General features: G+C 36.4%; 1 protein-coding gene across 5 annotated transcripts in view; it reads left to right on the top strand.

Annotated features, from left to right (window-relative positions):
- The window catches only part of dzip1 (DAZ interacting zinc finger protein 1), an 83,573-nt gene that overhangs the window by 27,529 nt on the left and 29,302 nt on the right, over nucleotides 1–26,742 (top strand). For 4 of the 5 annotated variants that reach the window (XM_039745395.1, XM_039745396.1, XM_039745397.1 and 1 more), the window contains exons 6-13: nucleotides 4,469–4,618; nucleotides 9,339–9,401; nucleotides 9,574–9,702; nucleotides 12,343–12,391; nucleotides 15,254–15,310; nucleotides 20,483–20,542; nucleotides 24,301–24,446; nucleotides 25,008–25,209. In XM_039745395.1, coding sequence (XP_039601329.1) covers nucleotides 4,469–4,618; nucleotides 9,339–9,401; nucleotides 9,574–9,702; nucleotides 12,343–12,391; nucleotides 15,254–15,310; nucleotides 20,483–20,542; nucleotides 24,301–24,446; nucleotides 25,008–25,209 — 856 coding nt within the window. The remainder of the gene's footprint in view (nucleotides 1–4,468; nucleotides 4,619–9,338; nucleotides 9,402–9,573; nucleotides 9,703–12,342; nucleotides 12,392–15,253; nucleotides 15,311–20,482; nucleotides 20,543–24,300; nucleotides 24,447–25,007; nucleotides 25,210–26,742) is intronic. The other variant, XM_039745399.1, reaches the window with a different exon arrangement.

The following is a 26,742-nucleotide window of genomic DNA, read 5'->3' as shown; positions in this document are numbered from 1 at the left end:
CAGCCAATTCCCCAATTAACCGCGGATCAAAACGCACTCACGCACATCCACGCCTAATTGGAGCCTGCACATTCAGGGCACACTTATTTATTTAAAAATTGTCCAACTTTTTCTGAGCTGCAGACCCACACCGTCACATTTGGTGGCAACATTGAGATGAGCTAAAGCAGTGAGGATTGAAGATTGGAGAGGCTCCCTAGAGAAACTGGGAAAGTGGAGCCGACCTTTACCATCACAGGCAGATACCAAAAGAATGTATGTGTGTGTACCATTTGCAGGGGCAATGGGCAAGATTAAAGTGCCTTTGGATCTGGAATACTAGAGGCCATCACTCATTTGTGTCACACGAGAACAGCAGCCTTGCTGAGGTTTTCATGCAGATTATTGTCGTAGGTGTTTAAAGTATATGTCAATCACTTGATAAGCGTCCCAATTATATGGTTTGACATAGGCTGACAACAATATTACAGAATTAAATATGGGTCGCATTCAGTCTAGAAACAACTGAGTGCAGTAGTGGCGCTGAAAGAATCATATCAAAGTGCACAATTTGTTAAACCTTGCTATGGATGGAGTGTGGCAGACCCATAAAATGGTTTGGTTGCACTTGACAGGGGGATTTATGCATTTGATATTGGAATCAGTATTGGAAAGAAAAATATGGCATGATGTAATGAATACCTCATCCTGCAGGATATGGCACAAACCCAGTTTATCCATTACTCCATATTGTAAAGTGTCACAAATACAGCCTGGTGGTGTTGTAATGATTTAAGGTATGTTTTCATGGCACACATTACCACAACAAATTTGAACATTACTGCTAATCAGTTTTAATGGTAACATTATAGCTAGTAGAACTTTGTTTTTGATGTTAACTTGTTAAGAATGTCCAATTTCACATTCATGCAAGTAACCCAGGACCACTCACACTGAATCAGTTTAAAGTCTTCCATTTTGGAGATGACAAAAAACTAGAGTAACTTTAATCAAGCCAACTATTTAAATTACAGAGTGTAGTGTATCAAGCCAACTATTTAAACTAAAGAGTGTAGTGTGTTTCAGGAAAGAAAATGAAAGAAAACTAGAGTAACTTAACCTAAGCCAACTATTTGAGTTAAAGTAAAGCAACACCTAAACAAAGGATGCACTTGTTGTACAAGTTATGTGACACCAGTGGCAACATTGCGCATACACAAATGGACAAATCTACATTTTTAACTAATATTGTTTAGCCAACAGGGCTTAACAATGGCACTGCCACACTGTGATACAATCTTTACAGGTCAATGAAGATCTTTAACTCACCCAGTCAGTCATTAGTGAAGTCACTATAGGTGAGAGCCTGAGGAATGGGATTTGGTAAATACAACATGAGTTGCAATGTTATTACATCATAAATGCTACTATAGCATTACTATTTTATGTAATCTTAAACTATCAGTCTTGCCTTGGTCTCCTTTGATTGTACTATTTTATTTTTTGTTAAGTATACAGTCACTGCACAAAAAAGACAATGCCACAGAAGAGTAGAAAAAATACACAATTTAAAGACACCACCTCCTGCACAACATTATGTGTCAACTGTCCCAAAAAATGTTTAGTGCAATGTATTGTATATTTGAGTATCCCTTTTCTTTGTTGTTGTTTGAAAACACCTCATTTATAAATAAGGAATCACTGTTTTAAGTGGTTGTAGATTTTTTTCTCCAGATGTTTAGGTTATCCTACTCATATCTCAATGCCTTGAACGTTAGAGTAATTGACAATTCCAAACTGGTCAATTATGTGTTAGTGTGGGTGTGAGCATGCCCAGTATTGGACTGGTATCACCCAGATACTTTCAAAGGATAATTTTTATAAGAAATTCTCCACTTAGCTACCTCCCCTCTTATTAGCAACATTTACAGAAGCTAGAGACAATAAAATTCTACCTCAAACTTTTCGCCAAGCATTAATCACTATCTTTCCTAAACAATATAAGGACTTATTACAATGTGCATCATACAAGACCAATTTCAATGTGCTGCCTTCAGTAATATCACAAGATCAAACTGGATTTATTAAAGGCCAACCTTACCTTCCAATCTTCGACACCTGTTTAATATAATATATTCACCCGCAAAGTCAAACACCCCAGAGATATTATTATTGTTGTATGCAGAAAAAGCATTTGATATGATTGAATGGAACTACCTTTTCACTACATTGGGGGAAATGTGGGTTTGGCCCAAACATTTGTGCATGGATCAAACTACTGTATCCCAATCCAGAAGCTTCAGTTTGTATTAACAACATTAATTCAGACTACTTTAAACTAGAATGTGGTACCAGACAAGGATGCCCCTTGTCACCACTACTTTTTGCAATTGCCATTGAGACACTGGTAGTTCACTATAGAAATGCTTGTGAGATAAAGGTGATTATCAGAGAAGGGCTTGAACAGAACATTTCTCTATATGCAGATGATATAGTACTGTATATATCAGATCCACAAAATACTGTGCCTACAGTCCTAACAGTACTTACAGAATTTCAAAAGATTTCTGGTCTCAGAATTAATTTGACTAAAAGTGTGCTCTTTCCAGTGAATTCTCAAGTACACAATATTAGATTGGACACCTTTCCTTTTATCATCGCAGATCAGTTTAAATACCTAAGGGTAAACATCACAATTTCGCTGTCTGTATGGAACAAATTAAGCAAGACTTGCATAGATGGTCAACACTTCATCTCACTTTAGCTGGAAGAAGTAACATTAAGATGAATATCCTTCCTAAGCTTCTCTTTTTATTTCAAAACATTCCAATATACACCAATAAGTCATTTTTAAGCAATTAGATTCAACCATAACCTCATTTATTTGGAATTCAAAACATCCACGTATCCAAAGAGCGACCCTACAAAGACCTAAAGTGGAAGGTGGCATCGCTCTACCTAACTTTCAGTTTTATTACTGAGCAGCAAATATACAAGGTATAAAAACCTGGACATTGACACAAATAGATGAACAGACACAGGCTTTGTTCACAATAAAATCCTGTAGTACTTCTTTATATTCTTTGCTTTGTACCCCAATAAATGCAAGTTATCGCCAATATACTAACATCCCAATTGTGCTTCACTCACTCAGAATATGGAACCAATATAGGAAGATTTTAAGTTAAAGAAGCTTTTATCTGTGGCACCTCTGCACGAGAATCACCTTTTCCACCCACTTAAACGTATGTAGTTTTTAATGTCTGGAAAAAATTTGGGAGCAAATCACTTAGAGATCTGTACATAGACAAAGTCTTTGCATCCTACGAACAATTACATTCCAAATGTAACTTTCCAGTAACACATTTCTTTCACTACCTTCTAATCAGAAACTTTGTTAAACAGAACCTGCCCAATTTTCCTCACCTCCCACCTACCTCTATGCCGGAAAAAATATTGATCAGTCTTGAGGACTCGGACAGCATTTCTGCAATATATAAAACCATTTTACAGTCCCTACCTTTCAAAGATCCAAGAGGACAGTGGGAAAAGGATCTATCACTCAATATCTTAGAAAAGAAGTGGAAGGCAGCAATGCATACAATTCACTCGAGCTCCATATGCACCCAGCATACAATTATTCAACTCAAAATTATATATTGAGCACATCTGTCTCGTTTAAAATTGCCCAAACTGTTTCCAGGGCAAGATCCAACCTGAGAACGTTGCAATCAAGTTCCAGCCTCACTAGGCCACATGTTTTGGGCCTGCACCAAATTAACATCATTCTGGACCAAAATGTTTAAGTGCCTTTCAGACAGCCTTGGTGTTACAATCCTACCTAATCCACTAACAGCTGTGTTTGGTGTACTCCCTGGTGGGCTTAAAGTGGAGAAGGACAAACAAACTGTAATTGCCTTTACTACACTATTGGCATGTAGAGTTATCTTGCTCAACTGGAAGAATCCTAACTCTCCTATTCTAAGTAAGTGGGTAACTGATGTTATATACTAATTGAAACTGGAAAAAATCTAATTCTCACTTAGAGGATCTGTGCAGATCTTTTTCAAAACCTGGCGGGATCTGATCAATAACATTTTAGAATAAGCTTTTAAAGCACTGAGGAAGCAGATTCTCTCCCCTTTTTTTCTTCTCCATTTATCTTTATTCACTTATTAACTCATCTATTTACTTATTTTTACTAGTTTTAAGTTTTACACCGTTGGCTTAGCTGTCTTTCTTAGGGGTGGGTGTTGATTTGTTTTCCATCTTATTTTTGTAAACATTGAATTATTTGTATGGAATGTTGTGTGATTTCAATAAAGTCAATAAAATCAAAAAAGGATAATTCCTGTTTTGTACACAGTAACCTCAGTATATTTTTGTCTGCCATGAAGTTTATATGATTCTATTCATAATGTGAAAATGTAGACAGTGAAGTATTATAGACATTGTCACTTACATCCATTTTTATATTACATTTAATTAGCAACTTTCAGAAGTGAAGAAGTCCTATGTGTCACTGAAGTCCAGCTCCAGTCCTGTGAATGAAGATGTTACCAAGTGCAAAAGTAATAAAGAAGAAAGACAATGGAAACATAAAGAATGGCAGGACCTGAAAGAGATGCTGAAGGAACAGGTACAGTAATTTTCATGTACAATAGCTACTAAACAACAAAACAATTGAAAAGTAAGTGATTAAAGAGCAAAAAAGGGGTTGCAAAGAGAAACATTGAATAAAGACAAAACTCTTGTCTGCCCCTAACAGCCCATACTAAGTAGGAAATACCTACTCTGTTTTTTCACATTCTCTTTTGCATTCATTTCCAAACCATTCTTTCTCCCACCCGGTAATTTTTCCATCTTCTTCCTACTTCAGGTTTGCTATTCTCATAGAAGGAAGTAGCCATCCATTTTTAGCCATCCTTAGGTCACTATTGGTGTTAAGCACCACACTAACATTAATTTGCCTCCCCCATTTTACTCCTTGGTAGCATTTATAGCATTAGGGATTACCCAAGAGTGTTTTCTACAAATATATGATAAAGCATCTGGGGCATCTCTTGGAAGATGCCACAGATTCTGCGATTGCTTATTGGTTATGATGATTATCACACAAAAAGGAGTTGTCAATTAAAAAATTGATAAGCTAAATAAATAATTAAAGATGAAATAAGAATTGAAATATGACCCTTACAGATAAAAAATGCAATGTACAGTATCTGAACTAATTGCTGCTTTGAGGTACATCAACAACCATTCTGTTGTATATTATAGCACAATGACACACTTTTTTGTTTCACAGTAAATGCTAACTTGCATCTCAAATTAATCACATAGAAAGTGTATTTTGCTGATGATGTTTACACATTTAGAAATCAAATCTGAAATTGTATGACTAACTTAATTTTGTCTGCCATAAAGCAGTGTAAAATTGCACCTATGATGATGCATAAAATCTGAGAGCTAAGTACAGCTACATATTAAGGGTAGCTAACTAAGTTGTTAGTTTAATTGATACTGTAGTAATATGTCAGAGTCAGTGAGTTTGCATGTGCTTCAAATACCCGGTTATTCAGAGAAACCTGATTTCTAAAATGCCATTTAAACCCTTATTCTGGTTAGAGAAATTGGGTCATTGGCCTCTGAGAAAGCTGGTTAACAGAGGCAGATTTCTCCGCAAATAATCCGATTATTATGTGGCCATGTAAACCCTTAACTGGGTTACTGTTATTGTCAGAAGCCGCAGGTAGTTAGGTAGGCAGAATTTTATTTGTCCCCATGGGAGCCTACAAAATAAATTTCCAGAGGCGTACTGAAATAATCTGTTTCAATATTTCAGAAATCTGTAAATTTATGTTGATTAGCTGAACATATTATACTAAACTCAGCAGTAGAATCTCAAGAGCAGTAGAATAAAAGTAATGTGCGTTACATAGTCTGATTACTTTTTAACAGTAAACAGTAACCTAACACAATACTTATCTTATTGAAAAAAAAGGCCTGTGTTATTATTAATCTCGGTAGCACTGGGTGTAAGTCAAGAAGCACACATATCAGGTCCTTTGCAGAGCTCAGTCACACAGCCAAGCAGAAAAGAGTGTGCCAAATGCAGTTCGGGAACAGAAGCCTTAAAATAAAGAGCCATTTTAACTAAACATATAAAACACAGGAAAATTATCACAGACATGATGCTTATTTATTCACCGTGGCCGATGATAATATTTAACTAATTTTTGCATAGTTTAATGACGCTGGGTTGTTTTGACAAAGAAGAACTCTAAAAGATTACTTGGCTATGTAAACATGGATTTTTAAGAAACCAAGTTTCTGCCTTAACACGAGAATTACCAGAGCCTACAAAAAAACTCTTAAATCACTTCTCACCTCTCTGTCAGCGTCTTTTGTCCTGTAAATGTGTGGATTACCAGCAAGCAGCCTGTTATCACATCCCCCCACCCTGCACAGTTTTCTCAGCTCATTCCTGTTTACCTGCGTGTCAGTTGCTTAGAGTTGTATAGAGTGAGAAGTCAAGCAAAATGACACCTTTTATAAATACTATATCGTTATTTGGAACACTTGCATTTCATGTGTGTTCCATGTCTACAACGATGTTTTTTTTTATATATGCCCATTTAGGGGATACTTATACTTTCAACTAAATCAGTCTTTATATCAGTGCATTCAAAATCTACAGTCATTTTGATCATTTAGTTTTACTTTGAAACACCTGTGTTTTATATACTACTAGCAAAATACCCATGCTTCGCAGTACTGCGAAGTACTGCCTTAAAATTTTTATTAAGAAGAAAATTAAACCTTTTTAAACTGAGGGAAAATATACCAATAATTATTTGTTAAGGATCTCTTTGTATACCACATTGTGAGTTCGGCCCTCCGGTTGTTATATAACCAAGCTGTGCGCTGAGCTTACTCTTGAGAATGCAACGTACTGTTGGCCATGAGAACAGTAATCTTGTTTCAAATCTCACAGCTTGGATTGCTGCTGTCATAATCGGTTTGAGTTTCATGGTTTGTTTCAATTACGACAGTATTTGTAGTACTTGTGTTGAAGAGACATTCGGCATCTGTCAAGCGTTGTAATTATACAACCGGTTTCATCGATAACTTTACATCCAGCTTTTGAGAGTTTGAACATTCATAAACATCAAAATGTCCACTACTGAAATCGTCACCTGTCAATCTAAGCTGTTTAAGAGGCATTGGTGGTTGTCCAAAGGTGTAAAATATTTGGCCATTTCAGTACACTTGAAAGCAACAACCGAACAATTCACCGGCAGCCATCAACTCACATGCAGATGCATAGGTGAAGGGCTTAAGAATTTCACTCTTCTAATGCTCCTGTGTAGAATAATTATCTCCTGTATCGTCATCAGTCCACACCTTGAACCTGTCCCAGTCATTCAATACATAAGACACAATGTTCCTCCGGATATCAAGAGTGAGCCTGATATGGCCGTGCAATATGTAACAAAGAGAATGGAAAAGGTAGGTGCCATCTCCGGGCATGGAAACCACTCGGTAAGTGACAGTTCTTTGATCAATGGTGATCACCTCGATAGACATGTTAATGGGGGTACGGTTGAAATGATAAAGGAAATGGGTACCTGAACAATGTAAAGTAAGTCTAAAATACCTAAACAATAACTATAATCGTAATAAATGAACAATAAAACAGCGGAGAAGCTGTGGATTAAATAAAAAGGCTGTAGTTATCAGCAGGGAAACGTGAATCCCGTGGCGAAGCAAGGAAGGGAATGTAGAGACTGGAGCGACGGACGACCTTATATAGGCAGGCAGCCAACAACGGGAGGCGTTGGGATGGGGACCCAACGCCACCTCACACGGTGACCGAGCTGCAAGCTATGGACGTATATATGTATGTAAGTAGGATTCAGTTAGCGTTGGGAACCTGCGTACCAAATTTTTTGAAGATGGGCCCATAAGTAACAAAGGCTGTTGAAAAATTCAATATGGCAGCTGACAGTGGCGTCATACCACCGAAATAAGTACATACATTGGTTTCGGTTAGCGCAGGGAAGCCGCCTACCAAATTACGTGAAGATGGGGCCATGAATAAGAAAGTTCAACATGGCGGACGTTGTTGACCGTTATGACCGTAACACGTAGAATTTCAAAGTGAAACCTGCTTAACTTTTGTAAGTAAGCTGTAAGGAATAAGCCTGCCAAATTTCAGCCTTCTACCTACACGGGAAGTTGGAGAATTAGTGACGTTGGAAAGTTCAATATGGCGGCTGACAGTGGCATCATACCACCGAAATAAGTAAGTACATTGGTTTCGGTTAGCGCAGGGAAGCCGCCTACCAAATTTCGTGAAGATGGGGCCATGAATAAGAAAGTTCAACATGGCGGACGTTGTCAACCGTTATCGACCATTATGACCGTTACGCGTAGACTTTTGAAATGAAACCTGGTTAAGTTTTGTAAGTAAGCTGTAAGGAATGAGCCTGCCAAATTTCAGCCTTCTACCTACACAGGAAGTTGGAGAATTAGTGATGAGTCAGTCAGTCAGTCAGTCAGTGAGGGCTTTGCCTTTTATTAGTATAGATACCGATTTGAGAATTATTACAAGATTTTTTTTGCTTTTATTTTTGTAGGTGCTTGTAATACACTGGCCTCGTTTACTTATTGCTTTTTTTCAACTTACCTTATTAGAAGGCAGTCAAATTCAGGTTGTACTTGCCTAAGTAGTATTTTGTTAAAAGTTCAGGTTTAAGGTCATTGTTATCTTAGATTAGTTTAAGCTATGCTATTATTTTTTTCTTAATTTCTTTGATTCTACATTATTTTTGTGATTTAGTGTGTATTTACTTCATGATTTAAGTACTTATTTTATGATTACATGTTTTAATGTTAGATGCAATTAATCGCAATCAATTACATACAATGATGCGATAAATTACTTAATTTTTTTAATCGATTCCGAGCCCTAAAATAGCATAAAAGACAGGTAATCGAATACATTTTTTAAAATTTGATATCTCTTGTTCAACATGTACCTACTGTACTGCACACTTTGTCTGTATCCTCATGTGTGTGAAAAACCTGCTTATCGGATTCTGTTATTTCAAGGTCTGCTTTTATACTTACCATCTTTGAAGGCGACTCTCAGCATGGTTTTTTATGCCTTTACTCCTCCACATGTGTCTCACCCTCACACTTGGTCTTTCAAATCACATCACCAAAGCCAAAGTTGGGATTGCACAAATGCACAGATTATAGCATTTTATTATATGGTATATAATATAATTTAATACAAAATATACGTATACACACAGTATATTTAGTCATTGATTGAAATCTTTCCTTTTATTCAGGAAGCAAAGTGGGCAGTTAAAATGGAGAAACTCTATGAAGAACACAATCTGGAAAAGCATAAAGTAGGTATTTTAATTTCTGTGACACAGTAATATGGTATTTTTTTATGTAGATGGAGAAAAATTCTAGGAAAAGATTTATTAAATGTAAAGTTTAATATTGTGCAATATCTGCAATCATCCAATTTGTCATGCGTTTTACATGGAATGTATATTGTTATCTGTTCTCTTATAGCTTCAAAATGACTTGAAGAAACTCTGGTCTTTGGTAGCCAAGGATAAAGATGTTTACAGAACATCCGTAGAGGAGCTTGGCGAGAAACTACAGCAGCAGAATGAAATCATTATCAAACAGAAGCAACAGGTTTCTATAACTCTGTTTGAATTATGTGAATAATTTAAAGGAAAAGCTTTCTTTTCTATTATTTTGCTTGTGATGTTTAATATAAATAAATATAAAAATGTATAGGTTTACATATATGAAGGTGGGCAGCACAGTGGTGCAGTGGTAGTTGTGGTACTGCTGCCTCGCAGTAAAGAGACCTGGATTTCGCTTCCTTGGTCCACCCTGCGTAGAGTTTGCATGTTCTCCCCGTGTCTGTGTGGGTTTCCTCCCGGTGCTCCAGTTTCCTCCTACAGTCCAAAGACATGCAGGTTAGGTGCATTGGTGATCCTAAATTGTCCCTAGTGTGTGCTTGGTGTGTGGGTGTGTGTGTGCCCTGCAGTGGGTTGGCACCCTGCCCGGGATTTGTTCCTGCCTTGCACCCTTTGTTGGCTGGGATTGGCTCCGGCAGACCCCCGTAACCATGTGTTAGGATATAGCCGTTTGGATAATGGATGGATGTATGAAGGTAAAATGTTACAGATGAATTTAACTGTATCTGAAACTTGAATGCACCTCTATTGAGAAGTACTTAGGGCTCATAGTAGACTTGTCACTCTCCACAGCTGGACAGTTTAAAGACACGATTAGGATAAAAAATAAAACATTGGGTTATGTAGCATGTTGTGTTAAATACAAGTCAAGAAAGGATTATTCTTAAGATCTAAAATGCAATCTAGGATACTGTGTGCAGTTTTGCTCTCCATTTTACAAGTTGGACAAACAGGGTGTCAACAAAATAGAAACCACCTTGTCTGATTAGTCTGAAGGAAGCGGAATGTTTTTGACTGCGCCAACAGAAGACAGGAACATCTCTTCAGTGTCTTGTGTTTGCTGTACCATTACAGAATGGAAAAAAAGACAGGCTGAGACTGTGAGTGAAAACATTTGTATTGCTGGCATTGTGTAGCTGTCACTTTGTAATTGGCTGTCAAAATGCTCCAAGCTTACAGTACTTCAGAAATTGAAAACTGTACTGAGAAGTTGTAAATGAGTCATGTAATCCATCATCCCCTGTAATCTAAAATCCTCAAGGTGACATGATCCAACAGTTGCAAACATTATGTTTGACATGTTCTCCAATTTAATGTTGTGGAGTGTGCCGTCAGCCTTGGACATCCATATCTTGAGATATTCAGAGCGGAATCAATACATGGCGAGACAGCACTTAATTTTAACCTGATGGAATGTTGTTGCACAACAAACTGACTCTTTTGACTTTTGCTATTATGTTATATTTACTAAGTTGACTGCTTAAGTTACAAAATACAGATCATTCCTGTAGAGGTAAAGACGGACAGTGCAACAAATTATAAAAGTTCAGTTGGAAATGATTTAAACACCACAGACACTCCATTTCTCACAAGAGCAACTACACAAATTCCAGGAATATGAGATATGAGCTATAAAGAATGACTGACGCTGTTTAATTTTTTTCTGTTTAAACTAAAGCTAGTGGGACATTACATGACTTCTAGTTGGGCTAGTATGTCAGACTTGATGACTGAGGCTGCATGGCTAAAAACTGAATTGGACAACAGATCTGTGTCAACTTTCCAGCATAGTTTCACATTTCCAAAAAATTGCAGGCTCTCCCCTTTTTCTGACAATAATGATTTGCTTGGCAAAGATGGTACTGTACAAATGCTTTTCAGGTACAGTGAGTATAGCCACAATCTCAGCCTTTTTGTCTTTCTTTCATTCAATTCTGTCATGGCATATTAAATAAGAAACATCACACAAGCCTCATTTCTGTTTGCTAGGTCCAAAGAACCAGCATTTTGTATTCCTTGTTCCTGCATTATATGTATTATAATTCTAAGTGAACTCATACACACACACACACACACACACGCACACGCACGCACACACACACACACACACACACAATCCAACACCTGTGACTTAAGATCATCTCAAGCCTGTTTGATTTTGCGGGGGCAGCTGGACTGAGTTGCCAAGTATACCAGACTACATGATTAGTCGTCATGGGAGTGTACCGTGACTGCCACAGATGCACTTTATATTGAGAAGGAGAATTAGTAAGGTACATGGTACTTGTTACTTTAAGACTACAGTGTGTGAAATGCTGCATTAACAAATAAAGTCAGACACTGCCTGGGCAGTTTGTACGATCACCCTGTTTCTGAGCAGATTTCTTCCAGGAACTCAGATTTTCCTCCCACATCCCAAAAATTTCAGGTTAGCTTGGTTGAATTGGCTTTGTGTAAGGGTGAGTGTGGGTCGGGCATGAGTAGGTCCTGTGCTGGAATAGTTGCCCCAAGTTTGGTTTCCACACCGTGACACCAGATGCTGCCAGAATAAGCTTTAGCCATTGTCACTTAGAACTGTGTATCTTAATTTGAGGCTATTTCTTAAAGGCCAGTGAATCGAGATTGATGTGCTGTAATGGAATGAATGATCTGTTTTAATGTAAATCTTTTACGTTCCTGTGGATAATAGGATGACCATTGTGCTCTCTCTGTCTCTCTTATAAAATACAGTTTACTATTGTCATTATTACTAAAAGAAATGTGAAAATATTTTTGGTAGTACTGTGAAATTACTGATTATTTTGCTTCCTATTAATATAATATATCTTTTTAATTCTCATTTATTTAGATTAAGCAGCTGTCTTGTAAACCCCCAGAAAAAGAAAAAGAAGTCAAACGTAAGTTCACGCACTATAATGTAAAAAGTTATATTTAATTGCTTGGTTATCATGTACTACGTAAAGCCATGGAGAAAAACAGCATACAGTTCAGAAAATTTATTTACATGGTAGCTAAAAAAAATTGCCTTTACAGCATTTTTCAGCTTGTTTTAAGCAGTCAACTGTTCTAAATAATCACATGTGATTTTTTTGCTAATTAGTCTAACGCCTGAATATACTTGTGCAGATTTAAAGTTATAACATGCCTCATCTCAAATTGAATGTTATTATCTACCTTGGCTACACAAGAGGGCGCTGATGGTAAAGAATATGTATTTAACAAGGGACATGTTAACTGGAATTCTTACCATACCATTTTCTAAGCCGACATAATCCTGAGCAAGGTTGTGGTGGAGCAGGAGCCTATACCCAAAAAACATAGGGCACAAGGCAGGAACAATGCCCTAGACAAGGTGCCAGTCCATCACAGGGGAGCTGGAATGCTTTCTCCTTCTAAATAAATACATCAACTACAAAATTAATACAAGGGCATTTTCTAAATAAAACCCATCTTGCTACTAGAACAAAGAGGAAGCCTTCGTATTTTTACAATAACAACAAAAAGTGTTCTCTCTTTCAGTTTGCCTGAACTGTCTCTTACGGATTATTGTTCAAAAAGACAGGTTGGCCCACTTAATTATCCGAGAGTGCTGTGCATTTCCTATTTACAGGGCTTCATCTCGGCACTGACAAGTGTGCCGGCTGTGCCAGTTATACCATTTGTGTAGCTTCCGTTGCAAACATTGTCTGCTTGAAATCACTCATTTAATTACTACTGTGGTTTCATATTTGATGGACCATTTGGCACTAAAGCAGATGCATCATCAGGGAAACAACTGGTGCACTGGATACAACAAAATGCTTATGAACATCTTTTACTTGAAATTAGAGTATTTCAGAAAACTAGTAACAATACATAATGTATTGTGGAAATTGAGGCTGAAAGAAATGCAATCAGTGTTATATGGATTTTAAGATTTTTCATTAGTATTGTGCTTCAGAAGAAACTGAAAAATAAGAACATCCAGGTGATCACTTGCTTTGTGTTCCAGTTCTCTCTATTATATTATAGAGAATCTTCTAGGGCTTCAGACTGCAAGCGTAACTTTTGGCTTTTATGAGTTAGGCAATTCTGCACTGTCTAACAATCAGATGATTTCCATAGGTATGGCTTCATCTTGTATTTTGTGCACCAGTGCACAAGAAAAAAACAAAAAATTTGGATGTGAGCATCAGTAGGCTTTGTGCCCTAGAAACTAAGTTGCCCAAACAATTGCAATTGTTTAATGCTCTGATGCTGATCTTTCTGATCATAAAATAGGTCATTATGATAGAAATTGATGAGAAGAATTCACAAATAATTACAGAATTACAGTATTTGAAGATTCCTCTAGAGTGCCTTCTTCTCTTGCATGATTTTACTCAAAATCTAATCAGCACATCATCATCTCATAACAGGCTTAATTTTCGAGTTTGGTATTTTTCCGTCCAGCTGTTTTAGCTCTAGACCATCTTCAAGAAACTGTGACACATAGACAGACACACACCCATCATCGAGATATTGATGTTTTCAGTATCAGGGGACCCGAACAAGAGATTTAAATTTTTGACAAATCTAAAGCTTTCACTTCTTCCCTATAGACGATAGGTTTTGGTGGGAGAGGGCACAAAGCAAAAACTGAATGCTAAAGGGTGGCAGGTACTTCGGAGTAATCAGTATTGAAGAACCAAAATATTAAATAATAAAATATTAAAATTAAGATATACAATGCTTACTTCATTCAGTAAAAATACTATAAACAGTTTGAGATATCTGGGTTGAAACAAAAAAAAAAATAGAAACTGGGAAGTAACAGTAGGCTATCTATAATTGCAGTATGAGTGTAAATAAAAGAAAAAAACTAGTTGTGAAGAAAACCACCAGCTACACCAAGAGGACTGAAATTGAAAACCACCAGTCTAACCATCTGTTAAATTCAGGGTCACAACGTATGACAAACTCAATGCCCTGTTGGTAAGTTAATACCCCAAATTATATTCAACAAAACATAAGGGCAAAAATTAATATCACATCATGCTGCCAACCTCACACACACACATCATGTTTGGGGTTGGATTCTTTTTTTGACAGCTAATCCACAACCCACAAATGATTCACAAAAAGAAATGAGCCTGCCTGAATTTAGGATTATAGTTTGTTTATCCAGTAAACCTACCATCAACAATTCAACAAACATTTGAGTGGAGCAAGTAAAGTGAGACAAAATTATGGCACTGTTTTCTATACTTCAGTCTGTGATTATTGAGTTTATGTTATGGTATTTCATATTTATGTCAATTTGAAATTATTTTCTCAATGTCTAGCAGTTATATCATCAAGAGAAAACAGCTACAAAAATCCACAGTTATCATTTTCATCTGTAGCTGCATTTTGACAATTGGGTTTCCATTATTGTTGCTTGCAGTCAAAACGTTTTTAGGTTTTGTATCAATAAAACAGGAAAAAGGTGTGGTATAATTATACTGTTGCAGTAAAGACATTTAAATCACGTTATTTTTAAAATCATTTTCTCTATATTCTCCCTATTCTATTTTGGGGCAGAAGGGTCTGTACTTTGGACAGAAAAATCAGGGAATATCTTGTTAATATTATATACTGTAATATCATGATTCATAGTCCTTCTTTTAGTTATTTCACTTTCTGATTATCTGCGTCCATAATCTCATGTTCATCTATGGTTCATCTGTATAAAGTAAGCATTATAATTACATTTCTGTGTAATTATCAAATATGAAATATCATTCTTATTTTATTTCCAGCTCTTACTTCAGCTCCTCAAGTTCCTCAAGTCAATCCTACAGTGTATACCAGGCAAGGTAAACAACTGAAAATATTTCTTTTTTATACTTTTCACAAATGTGACGCAACATACTTTTATGTCTGCGTGGTTATACTTTATATTTTAAGCTTAAAATAACATTCTGATATGAACAATTAAGAGACAGCTATTCTGACCATGTTTCTTGCTCGAAACTGTGTTGTTTATATCCCTCTGCTTTTTAAACAGGGTATTTTTTTCTAAATTGTGTCGGGAATATCATTGATATGCCATTCAGTATAATCAATTGAAATTTGTGTTGCATTGTTTATTACCAAAATATTAAAGTGTGTTTCATTTTTAAAACAATGGGGGTGGTGCTATCATGGCATGCTAGGTCTGTTACTTTGCCTAAACGACTGCATAGTAATGACATGCAGTAGTTTCAAATACAGTGAATGAGCTTATGAAACTTGTAGGTGACACCAAGAAATGACAAATAGTAACAATTCAGAAGGGTATGGAAAGTCTTCAGATCTGGCCAGACAATTGCAAAATGCAGTATAATGTAGGTGTGTGCATAAAGAATGTTCATAAAAAAGAATGTTTATAAATAATATGAATGTAATCAATTCACATGAAGCAAACTCTGAAATATTGCAGGGGTTTTCTGTTGGTGCTCTCAGTCTTTGTTTTCTTCACATTTGTATAGCGTGTGCAAAGCTACTGTATTAACTCTTGCAGGGCTGATGTTGACTTCTGTCGAAATTCAGGGGTAGAGAATGGTAATGGGCTATAAACTGTGACAAAACTCGTCCTTACATTTTAGTTTGAGTCTCTTTGGTTGAAGAAAAGTTAGCTTTGTTGATTTGATGTGCACGAGTAGTGAAGAACAAACAGCCACTAGAAAGGCATTGACATCTGTTGAGACTAAATTGTACAAAGCAAAATACTCCATAGAGTTTTATGTATTATCGTTGAATCGGACTCTGACTTTTCGGACTCTGAGTTTGATGCAAATGATCTGGAGATGGATATCAAAAACAAAAGTGAAGTACCAGCATCAGCCTATCGGTCCCCAGCTGATCGTTGTGCTGAACATGTTTGTGTAGCTGATATGCCTACAGCAGCGTTCGCCTAGGAGAACCACCACTTATGATGACAAATGGTACAAACCATATTGCGTCACACTGCGACTGCCACCATCGCCCACCTGCTGTGCGAAGACAAGGAGGTAGCCAGCCCGACATGCATCCCTGCTGGCCATTGAGCCCCCCCTGCACAGCCACTGCTGCCAGGGATGCCGAACAGGCGCCAACAGCAGTCTTGATTTATGTGTGAAACTAATGCATTGTGTGCTTTTCAGAAAACTGGAAAAGTTTGAAAAAAATATTCAGCCCTCAAAGTGTTAATATAGAGTGCAGCCACTTTTTAATTGTATTTACTTCCTTTTAAAACATGTTACGTAACCTTTCCAATAATAATTACAATAATATAGCTGTAACTTTCAGGTGAGACCTCTTTGTGGTTAACCTAATACATTTTTCTCGCACTTAGCTCCTCACTTCATTCAGGCCATGTGTACCTTGCATATAGAGATCATTTTACTCCCATGAAAATGTTTGTCATAGGTAAATTATTGGAATAAATTATAAAGAACAAGATAATAACAATCATGTGCAATTGTGTTACATGATAGCCAACATTGATCTGACATGTGGTAGCTAGTATTTATTTAATATACTAGAACCCACCCTAAAAGGATGAGTGTCTGTGTGTATGTCTGTTTGGCATGACTCTGTTATTCCAAAACATGGTGCATCACAAACATTTTAGTAATAAAATGCATTGCATCTCTAAATTCTAACGGAGGGAACATCAAAAACATTAACACAGCTATTATAAATCCTAAAGCAAATCTGTATATATAAAAGTCAATGTATGTGTGAGTGTATATATGTATGTTCCAGCATCACTTCCAAACGACTGGAGAGATTTTCATGAAACTTGGTACACATGTTTCTCATTGGTCGACTAAAAATACTGTAGGGTGAAATCAATCCTAACCCACCCCCTTCTGGGTAAGGTTGGGAGTGATCTTGCGGTCTTGTATGCATGTTATCATTCAGTTTACACTCAGAACAACCACCAGAGGGCGAACTGGAGGCAACTGCCGGCATTCTTTATGTTTGAGCAGCACTGCGTCCCTGTTACTTTTGAAATTAAATAGAGTTGGCCGTTTCCAAGCATCATCTGGATAATAACATACATATAAGACCACAAGACAAGCACATTAGTGACTCTTTATTGTTTGTTGATTTATTTTTATTTTTAAAGTTGTTGTTTTTTTCTAATTATATTTTTCTCAGACAATTAAAAAAAAAAAAAAAACTATATTTTCCTCCCGGGCAATGTTGGGTATTTCAGCTAGTGGCATATAACAAAGACATGTGCATTGCATGGTGCACTGCAAATGCTAACACTGGGGCCTACATTGATTACTTTATTTCAGCCTGTCTTAGATGGGTTGCACAGCTGATTGTACTGTATAATAAAAAATAGGTTTTGTTTATAGAGCAGCATACTGCAATATTTATCTCAGCATTCAAGGGAGTGGAATGCAGATGGGTGCACAATTGGGTTAGGCACAGAAGATAACAGATTATTTTGTCATGAACATTTGGGTGTAAACTGATGTATCATAGGTTTCAGTGATGAGCCCATAGGTTTTAATTTATAGCTAAATTTAGATAAAGTTATAACTAAAGTTTGTTACATTTAAAGATAATACTAATCTACATGATTCAAAAGATTATCTAAAAAACCCTACAGAAACCCTATAAATTACAACAGAAACTACTTAAAATATCTGGCATGCACGATAATTATGGCATATATTAACACCAAGAAACAGAAAATAAAATAAATAATGTGTTCAATGCACAACTGTCTCTGTATAAAGCTAGTGTTGTAAAATTTTGGAACTGTCAGCAATTGTCCCAATGTAAATGTTTAGTATATTTAGTTGTGTCTGCATTAAAAAAAAGAATGGCGTGATTTTGTTCAAGATCCGTAGGCTTCTAGCATTTTACAGTGGTAATAACTTTGTAAAGTTTAATTTGGGTTGAGTGATTCTTTTTTGATTTACTATGTCCACACAAAAAGATTGCAGGAAAAAAGATGTATACAGCACAATGCTTGTGAAATTTTAGATCATATAATTAGCTGTATGGAATATCATTGCTTATGGTTGAGTAAATTACATTCCTTAGATAAGGTGTTACAATTTTCCAATGACGTTGGAGCTGAAAGGGATTAAAAACAAATAAACAAATATTTTAGAGTAGGAAAATGGTCCATAATCTTCTTTACCCAATCCTGGACTTATCCTCAACGAGGGAAACAGTTGCAGAGAACTGTAGATATGTGAGTCAAGTTGCCAGGTAGTGCAACTGAAAGTAACACTTTAAAAAAATCCCTTGTAGAAATCTTGCCACTCAACTACTATTCAAGACCCCTTGTGAAAATTCCTAGGTTACTACTACAAATACCAGTAATGACCAGATGCCAGATTGTTTTCTGGTGGGTGAACCTATTCAACTTAATACACTTTATTATGTAGACCTTAAATAAATGTGTAAAATCCCATACTCTTATCATGCTGTCAGGTACTGTACTTCTGCACTTTACCCTTCCTGTAAACTAAAGCAATAAGAGGGAAGACCATAACAGGCAGGAGAGACATTCTGCATTTATTCATGTATTATAGATCAAAAAAATTTTGGACACCATTGAGCCTGGTACCTCTTGGTGTTTAGTCTTTCGCAAGTGGCCCATTTCTTTTATTGCTTGAGGTGTCAGCAGTGACTCAGAGCATTCTTGACATTACTTTTCCCTCCTCCTTTCTTCCCTCTCTGATCATCTTTGTACTGATCTTATAAAACTAAGAATCTAGGTATGATGTGGCCATCCAGTCTCCAGGACAGCTTTGCCTTTCTTTACAGTTAAATTTCTTGACTCCAAAGTGTGCCTTCAGAGCTTTCTGCTATTAGAGTCAGGACGCTATAGTGAGCTGTGCTGGTGTAACTGTGGACAGGGTTTATAAGAAGTGCTCTTGTACACAGCCAAAAGTTCATAACACTAAACTTGTGTTTCTCAAATCAGCTGCTTTAGCTCATACTTCTGACATCATACATGACAGCCAAAAGCACTGCATGATTTTTTAACTCGGAAACAGCTTTTGGTAGAGCTATTTGCACTTTCTATTTAAATTAATTATCAAAAACTCAGGTAATTCTTAAGCAAACATCAAAACATTAGCAGACAAGATACATTTTTAGTAGCCAAATAAATAACCGTCTGTTTTAACACAAAAATAAAACATATTTAGAAATAAAATATCTTGAAATGTCTTTGTAAAGGTCCACTTTTTGAATACTATAAGAAAAAATCAACTTACTTGTCCAACACAGATGACTATACATTCTCAAGAGGTTACACCTATGGACTGAATAGTTGATAAACACACTTCAGGTAGTTTTCATAATTGAGCACAGAACTTCCCCTTAAGCTCTAACTTCAACCCAAGTCCCAAATCTTCTTGATATTTTCATGTATCTATATAATAGTCATTTTCTCTTCTCTCATTTCAACCTCAATTGCACACTGTCCTGGTGGAAATCAAGATTTCCTTTCCTGAGTAGCAATAACCTCAAAATCCTTGTCAAGAGCCACCCCTGCATCAGGGTCTTAGGATGTTGGTTACTAGTAAGGACTAGGGGACCCATGTACTTCAATCAGGCTCACTTCGATGAAACTGCATGGAGCCACCTTGTTAGCTCGCCAAATTGCACAGAAAAGGTTTGATGTCATATTGAAGGCTGTCAGATAACACAGATTTGGATGAATTAGTAATTTAATATTTTACACTATGCTTAACAATTTAAATAATATGAAATAAGTGATTTCATAATGTTGTGGTACAGCGCTGTAGGATAACTACAGTAACATACTATTTAAGGTTATTTTAATTTTGAAGAATGTTGGGTTTAAACACTTTGTGCAAACATAATTATTGCAAAGTATTAAATATTCTTTGAAATAAGCATGCATTAAATGTACAGTATTAGCTTGAATGGGTGAATGCTATTCTTATTTTCTTTGAAAAAAGGCTTACTCTTTCTGTTTATATCCTTGCCTTTCTGTTGTCTTGTGTTTTCCTAATTACTAGCGCATGTAGTGTCTCAACATATACTGGAGCCTATAGAAGAGCTTTCAGATGAGGATGAAGGTAACATTAATAATAACAAAAAAAGAAACTTTATAATTTTTACAGGCGGCTGCTTTTGAGAAGAAATACACTTAAAGGAATGCTGCACCCAAAAAATATATTATTTTTATATATTACTTACCCCATGTAGTTTGTAGTGATGGCCAAGAAAAAAAATGTAATGTCATGTATTTGTGTACAGTAGAACGAACTTAACGTTTTTGATAAAACGGCAGCCAATGGCGATCAACACTGGACAACAGCAAACCATATAAAACGTTAGTCACTTGTGTTGTATAATCTACATGGCATGTCATTTTTTAAATAAATACCTCCTGAAAATTAAAGTAGTGCACAGGCAGGGGGCCCCTTCACATGGAATTGCACTTTTGAATTGAAGACAGGACCAGTGATTTCATAGGGAGAGGTAGACCTTCAGTTCAAAAGCATGACTCTGTGTGAAGAACTTTTTGGTTTTTGGACTTACTTTCATGTTCTGCAGTTATATATCTAACAGTATTTTAGCCAAAAATACATGTGTTTTGCACATTGTGAGAATACAGTTGGATGACTTGACATGTGGATTATGTGACATGGGTAATGTAAGATTTTTCCCATGGACATTTTTACATTGTTTGCTATTGTCCAATGTAGGACACCATTGGCTCCTGCTCTATCAGAAACATTGTTAATGTCCATTCTCCATGAAAACATAAAATTGAACATTTTCTTGGCCTGAGTACTAAATGGGGTAGGCAACATACACAAAAACATATTTTTGTGTGGAGTGTTCCCTTAAGTGGTTATTTAATTTTTTTCTCATCATTTACCAGATATGTCAGTTATCATTTGTGGTTATGTGCAACATAAGCATGTTTGTGCTTTAATTTAAACAATAATTCATGGACATATTTCTTTAGAATCACTTAGACATGCAGTGTTTACTTACTCATATTAATGACACTACATAGGGAACTAAACAAATTGTTTTGTGTTCATGCCATTACTAGCGTGTCAGTAGAATAAGCACAGATGTCCTGCCTAACTCAGATTTGAAGCTGCTTTTCAAGATGATCATGTTTGTGATTACCAAGTAGGCTTTGTATGCAATAGTCAAAAACAGAAGGGCATTCACAGAAGAATAACAAAGTGTATTTCTTCACTAAAATGCATTTATCTTTCCTAATTACTACATTCTACATGGTGCTGTGTAGCTGCTTGCCTGGCAAAATAGGCCAGAGGGTAGCAAAGAACTGGTTTAAAAAGAAAAACATTTGTCCTTGGACAGCAGGCATGACACTGTCTGCTTGCAGCTGGCAGTTAACAGGCCTTGATGTGTGTTTGTTCCTTTATTTGAGGTAATGGACTCAGAAATACAGAAACAAAAATCTTGGTCAGCAAGTGCAGCACTAGGGCTTTCTTTGTAAGTGTTCTTCACCCTGGATGTAGTTCTGAGGATGTCCCCAAGATCAGGCATGTCAAACACACGGCCCACATGACAGATCCTAGTTAGCACTAAACTTGTACAAAATGATTACTGTTATTTGTGATTTAATCATTCTGCTAATGATCTTCAGCGTTACTTATTGACTTTTCTTACTGACATTACGGTACCAAAAACGTCATCTGCCAGTATAGTTACAGCTGCGGCGTCAGCTCCTTGATACCCTAGGCATGACACTGCCCCCACCCCCTCACGAGCCTTGACCAAAGTTAATGAGCCATGACATCGCAACTGAAGTGCTAGGCTGCAGCAGCCTGGCAGGCTACACTACTGGCTGGGCTGCTGAGACTGGCCACTGGGCAAAACTGAACATCATTAGTAGTACAGTAGTAGCTTGCATAATTTCACATTTTTTTGCTCTAGTTTTATGTAATTTTGTTCTAGTATTGTAACGAACAGCTAGTGCAGACTACAGCTGAAGATATGAAGTGGATGCAAGAAGTCGGTGAGTTGTTTATTAACAAATTTTTGTGATTTTGAGTTTGTAAAATTAGTGTAGGTCAGGGGGCTTTTTGCATATCAGCTTATTTCACAATATAAACGTTGAAGTAAACTTAGTAAGGTAAAATTTGATTTTTGGAGTATTTGTTTTCCAACTTGAATTACTGAGCAGTAAATTCAGTGAGCGTTTTCATGATTTCAGTTCACACAAACAGGACTTTGCGTTGTTTACATCACCATACTCTTACGACGTTGAGAATGCGCCTGAAAGTATCCAAATGGAATTGATTGAACTGCAATCAGATTCTATTCTAAAGGCAAAATACAACAAAGTTGGTGTGCTAGGCTTGTATGCTTACCTGCCACCCTCATATGCAGATCCGTAGTTTGGCATCACTTTCTATGTTTAGAAGCAGTTACCTTTGTGAGCAATTGTTTTCATTAATGAAAGCTACCAAAACCTCACACCGCTCAAGACTTACTGTCAAGCACCTTTGATCCCTCATAAAAGTTGCAGCTGCACAAGATTTCGAGCCTGATATTGATGAACTGGTTACTAACAAGAGATGCCAAGTATCGGAACAAAAGAAATAGATGTCAGACTGTAAGACTTCTATATAAGGACCTAGCTAAGAGGCTAAGGCTCTAATTGTATGCTGTTGTACGTAGATTGTATGGAAATAAATTGCTTTTCTTTAAACTTTAAGTGTTACATTTTTTTAAAGTTTTTAGTATTGGAAAGAAAGCTACAGTAACTTTGTATAATAGTGTTTGTTACAGTGCAGCCTGCTGATGCACGTATGGCAGTCGAAGCGGCCCACCAATGGTAGCGAGTTTTGACATGCCTGCCCTAGATAATGTTAAAACATCACATCAGTGCAGTGATAACTGACCTTAGCATCATTAGGTAAGTTAGGACAAGGACTCCTCTAACAGGAAAACAGTGCAGTCAAGGAAAGATGGTGAGTGGGGGAATACATTTGTCCCTTGTGCTCAGATTGTTTTCGATGGCTGACAAGTTGCAAAGTCACCCTGCCTGGCCAAACAGGACACAAATGCTGCTTAGTAAGGCTCCATTTCTGATTTCTGTTTAATTTTATAGGTCGTGTTCTCCGTTTGTCTTTCCCTTTCTGTATGTTTTTGGTGTGATTATTGACTATTTTGTCATTGTGTTTGGTTAGGTTGGCATCTCTGTAAATTAGTTTGCATTCATGTCATACAGTATGTATTCATATTTAACATGTACACTGTACAAAGATTACAGAAGTTACCCAGAAATTATTTGGGGTCCCGGAAGCGTAAAACCCCATATGTTAAGTTGTTGCTGTAAACAGAATGGTGTGTTAGCACACTGCCAACAGCTACTGCTGCACGTAGTAAAGGCAAAAGCTGTGATTGGTTAGACAAGACGTTAAGTTGGATTTATAAGGATGGATGAGCAGGCAGGATCAAGTTAGGACCAGAAATGTTTTTCCAGTACAGCAACTTCCTGACTGTGGGGGAAACAGACAAATATGATACCCATAGTCGGCCTCAACCCCCTCCTATATCCCCATAATTTAGTCCTTGTAAGAACAACAGAATGACAACACCTACTGCCTCTCCACCTCTCTTATCCTCTTTTTCTGATTTAACTCTGAATGTGTGCTCCCCTCAGAAAAAGTACATGCAGAAAACATTCAAGTATCAGTTTAATGCATGTTTGTTTCCTTTGTTCATGATTAATTTTGGGTAAACTTTAATTTGTCATTGCCTGGTGTGTTTTACAGATGACAGGATTTGTATGTTTTTTCTCTGTTTTGTATCTGTTTTTAACAAACCTACATTCTTTCAGATTCTCCTAATATTTCTGATAAAAGGAACAGTAGTAACAAGCTTCTGATTGATACCTTAAGAAAAAATCCATCTTTGACTAAGGAAATACATTCTGTACTGGAGCAGACTTTGGAAGAAAAGCTTGAACTCTTAGGCGTCAAATCAGTAAGTAATAGTCCATTTAAAAACAGGAGAACAATTTGTACCCATCAACAGCCTAAGTTGTTTTCCAATTTTAAAGAAATGTCTTTGTTACATTTTATCACAGTCATACAAATGACAGAGTAGTGTTGAAAAATGCAACAATTCTTGATAATCCTTAAAATCACAGAAAGTACTTTCAAAGTTTTCATAATTGCAATAAACCTATACAGTGGCCCTCAAATTGTAAGTGTGCACTGGCTACAAGACTGCAAACCAACATTATTCTGTGTGACCTTTCATTGAAGTTTGTCATTTAACAATAGTTTATTTATCCTGATTCAATTAATAATCAGCAGGAAGAAATATTTTTATCTTATCTAAACTATGCCATGCTATTCATATATAAAGTAAAAAGTGTGATTGGTTGCTGGGCTTAATATACATTAAATCCTAGTTTAGTTATTTTTATTTTACAAAATGTATTGGAAGTGTCATGATAAAACGTAAAAACAGACATTTTATGTCAAACAGCTGAGTATACTCTTTTTATGATGTTGTTAGTAACTTTTCTGTCTTTTCTAGGGATCCAGAGGCATCTCAAACGAACAACTTAACAAAATAATGAGCAAAATGAAAGTATATAGACAGAGCAAAGAAAAACAGATGCCCAGCTTTCACAGTATTAGAGAACATCTTGGCAACCAAATGAACAAGAGGGCCGTGGAGAGAAATGTGTCATTAAACTCATTTGTGCCAAGTCTTGACTCTCATGAACCAATATCAGGTATGCTTGCTGTAAAGCTTTTTTGTATGTGTAAAGAAATATGCTTATTACATTCCATCACTTGAAGTGTACATACATCTCTGTATATATAAAATCCAACTTCTTTCTCTAATCTGTATGTCTGTCGAACTACTTAACAGATTTAGATCAGGTTTTTTTCTATAATTTGCTTGAACATTCCAGTTGAATTTGCAACTTTTCTCATCACACTAAGAATCATAGTTCACTTGCAGGAGCGATATATTCGTGCCAATCCCAGACAGAGGCTGCAGGGGAAGCGTGACATCAAGAGTGGGCAGCCGGGCAAGGCCCTCCTCACTGCTCTGTTTCACTACTATGTGGGCAGAGCCACCTGGTACAATTAGTATAATCCATCCATACATTTTCCAACCCGCTGAATCCAAACACAGGGTCACGGGGGTCTGCTGGAGCCAATCCCAGCCAACACAGGGCAAAAGGCACAACAACATGTATTTATATATTTATAGCACATTTACATGCAATGTAGCTTAGAGTGTTTTACAAGATGTCAATAAGAAAATTACAAGAAAAGAAAAACAAATCAAATTAGGCTAAAATATTAAAGAATTAGTAACAAAGAAAGAGAAGAAAAACAATGAATTTTAAACCAGTGTTTCCCAACCTCGGTCCTGGGGGCACACTGCGGCTGCAGGTTTTTGTTCCAACCAGCTTCTGTTTTTAATTGGACTCCTGGGCTAAATAAGGGATGTGTTATATCCCAAGTTCTGTGTTTTGGGAACAATTTAGAAATTTGAAAACTAAGTTTGGTATTTTATATATATATATATATATATATATATATATATATATATATATATATATATATATATATATATATATATATATATATATATATATATATAAAAATGTACCAATCAGTTAAATGGGAAAAATGTGTTTTTTTCTTTTTAACAATATTTTCCTCTTGGTTTTCATTCTACTTTTCCAGGTGTTCTAATTTTTTTATTAATCCATTATTTTCTAATTAGAGGGTCTGACACTAAAGTAGTTGCAGCCTTTGATTATTCAGCATTGTTTCCCAGCGTGTCTGCTCTGCTCATTTTTAATTGTCATTAATATGATACAACGAAGGGGAAAAACTGCACAGAGAAAGGGAAAAATATAATGAAATCAACAAAAGAGAGTTCAGCATTTAAATCAATAGCAAAAGCAGAAATATTTCTAAATGTCGTATAAATGTAAAAGTCATGCTGCTCTGCTTTTCAGAATGTAGAATAAAAGAAAAATAATGCCAGCTAATTAATGAGATCAGTGCTATCAGGTGTTGTCACTGATTAGGAATTTGGTTGGAACAAAAACCTGCAGTCACAGGTGGTCCCCAGAACTGAGGTTATGAAACACTGATATAAACAGTCTTAAAAACAGGTAAATATCAAGTAGAAGAGAAGCGTCATTAAATACAGTGTCATGATGTAAGACTCTAAAGATGAGTACAGTGATAATGTCAGAATACTAGGAGGACAGAAAAAAATAAAACAAAAACCAAAAAAA

The sequence above is a fragment of the Polypterus senegalus genome, chromosome 2 (genome assembly GCF_016835505.1).
Source record: "Polypterus senegalus isolate Bchr_013 chromosome 2, ASM1683550v1, whole genome shotgun sequence".
Classification (NCBI taxonomy): domain Eukaryota; kingdom Metazoa; phylum Chordata; class Cladistia; order Polypteriformes; family Polypteridae; genus Polypterus; species Polypterus senegalus.
The sequence above is the reverse complement of the archived record's forward strand: the minus strand, read 5'-3'. Positions and strand labels throughout refer to the sequence as shown.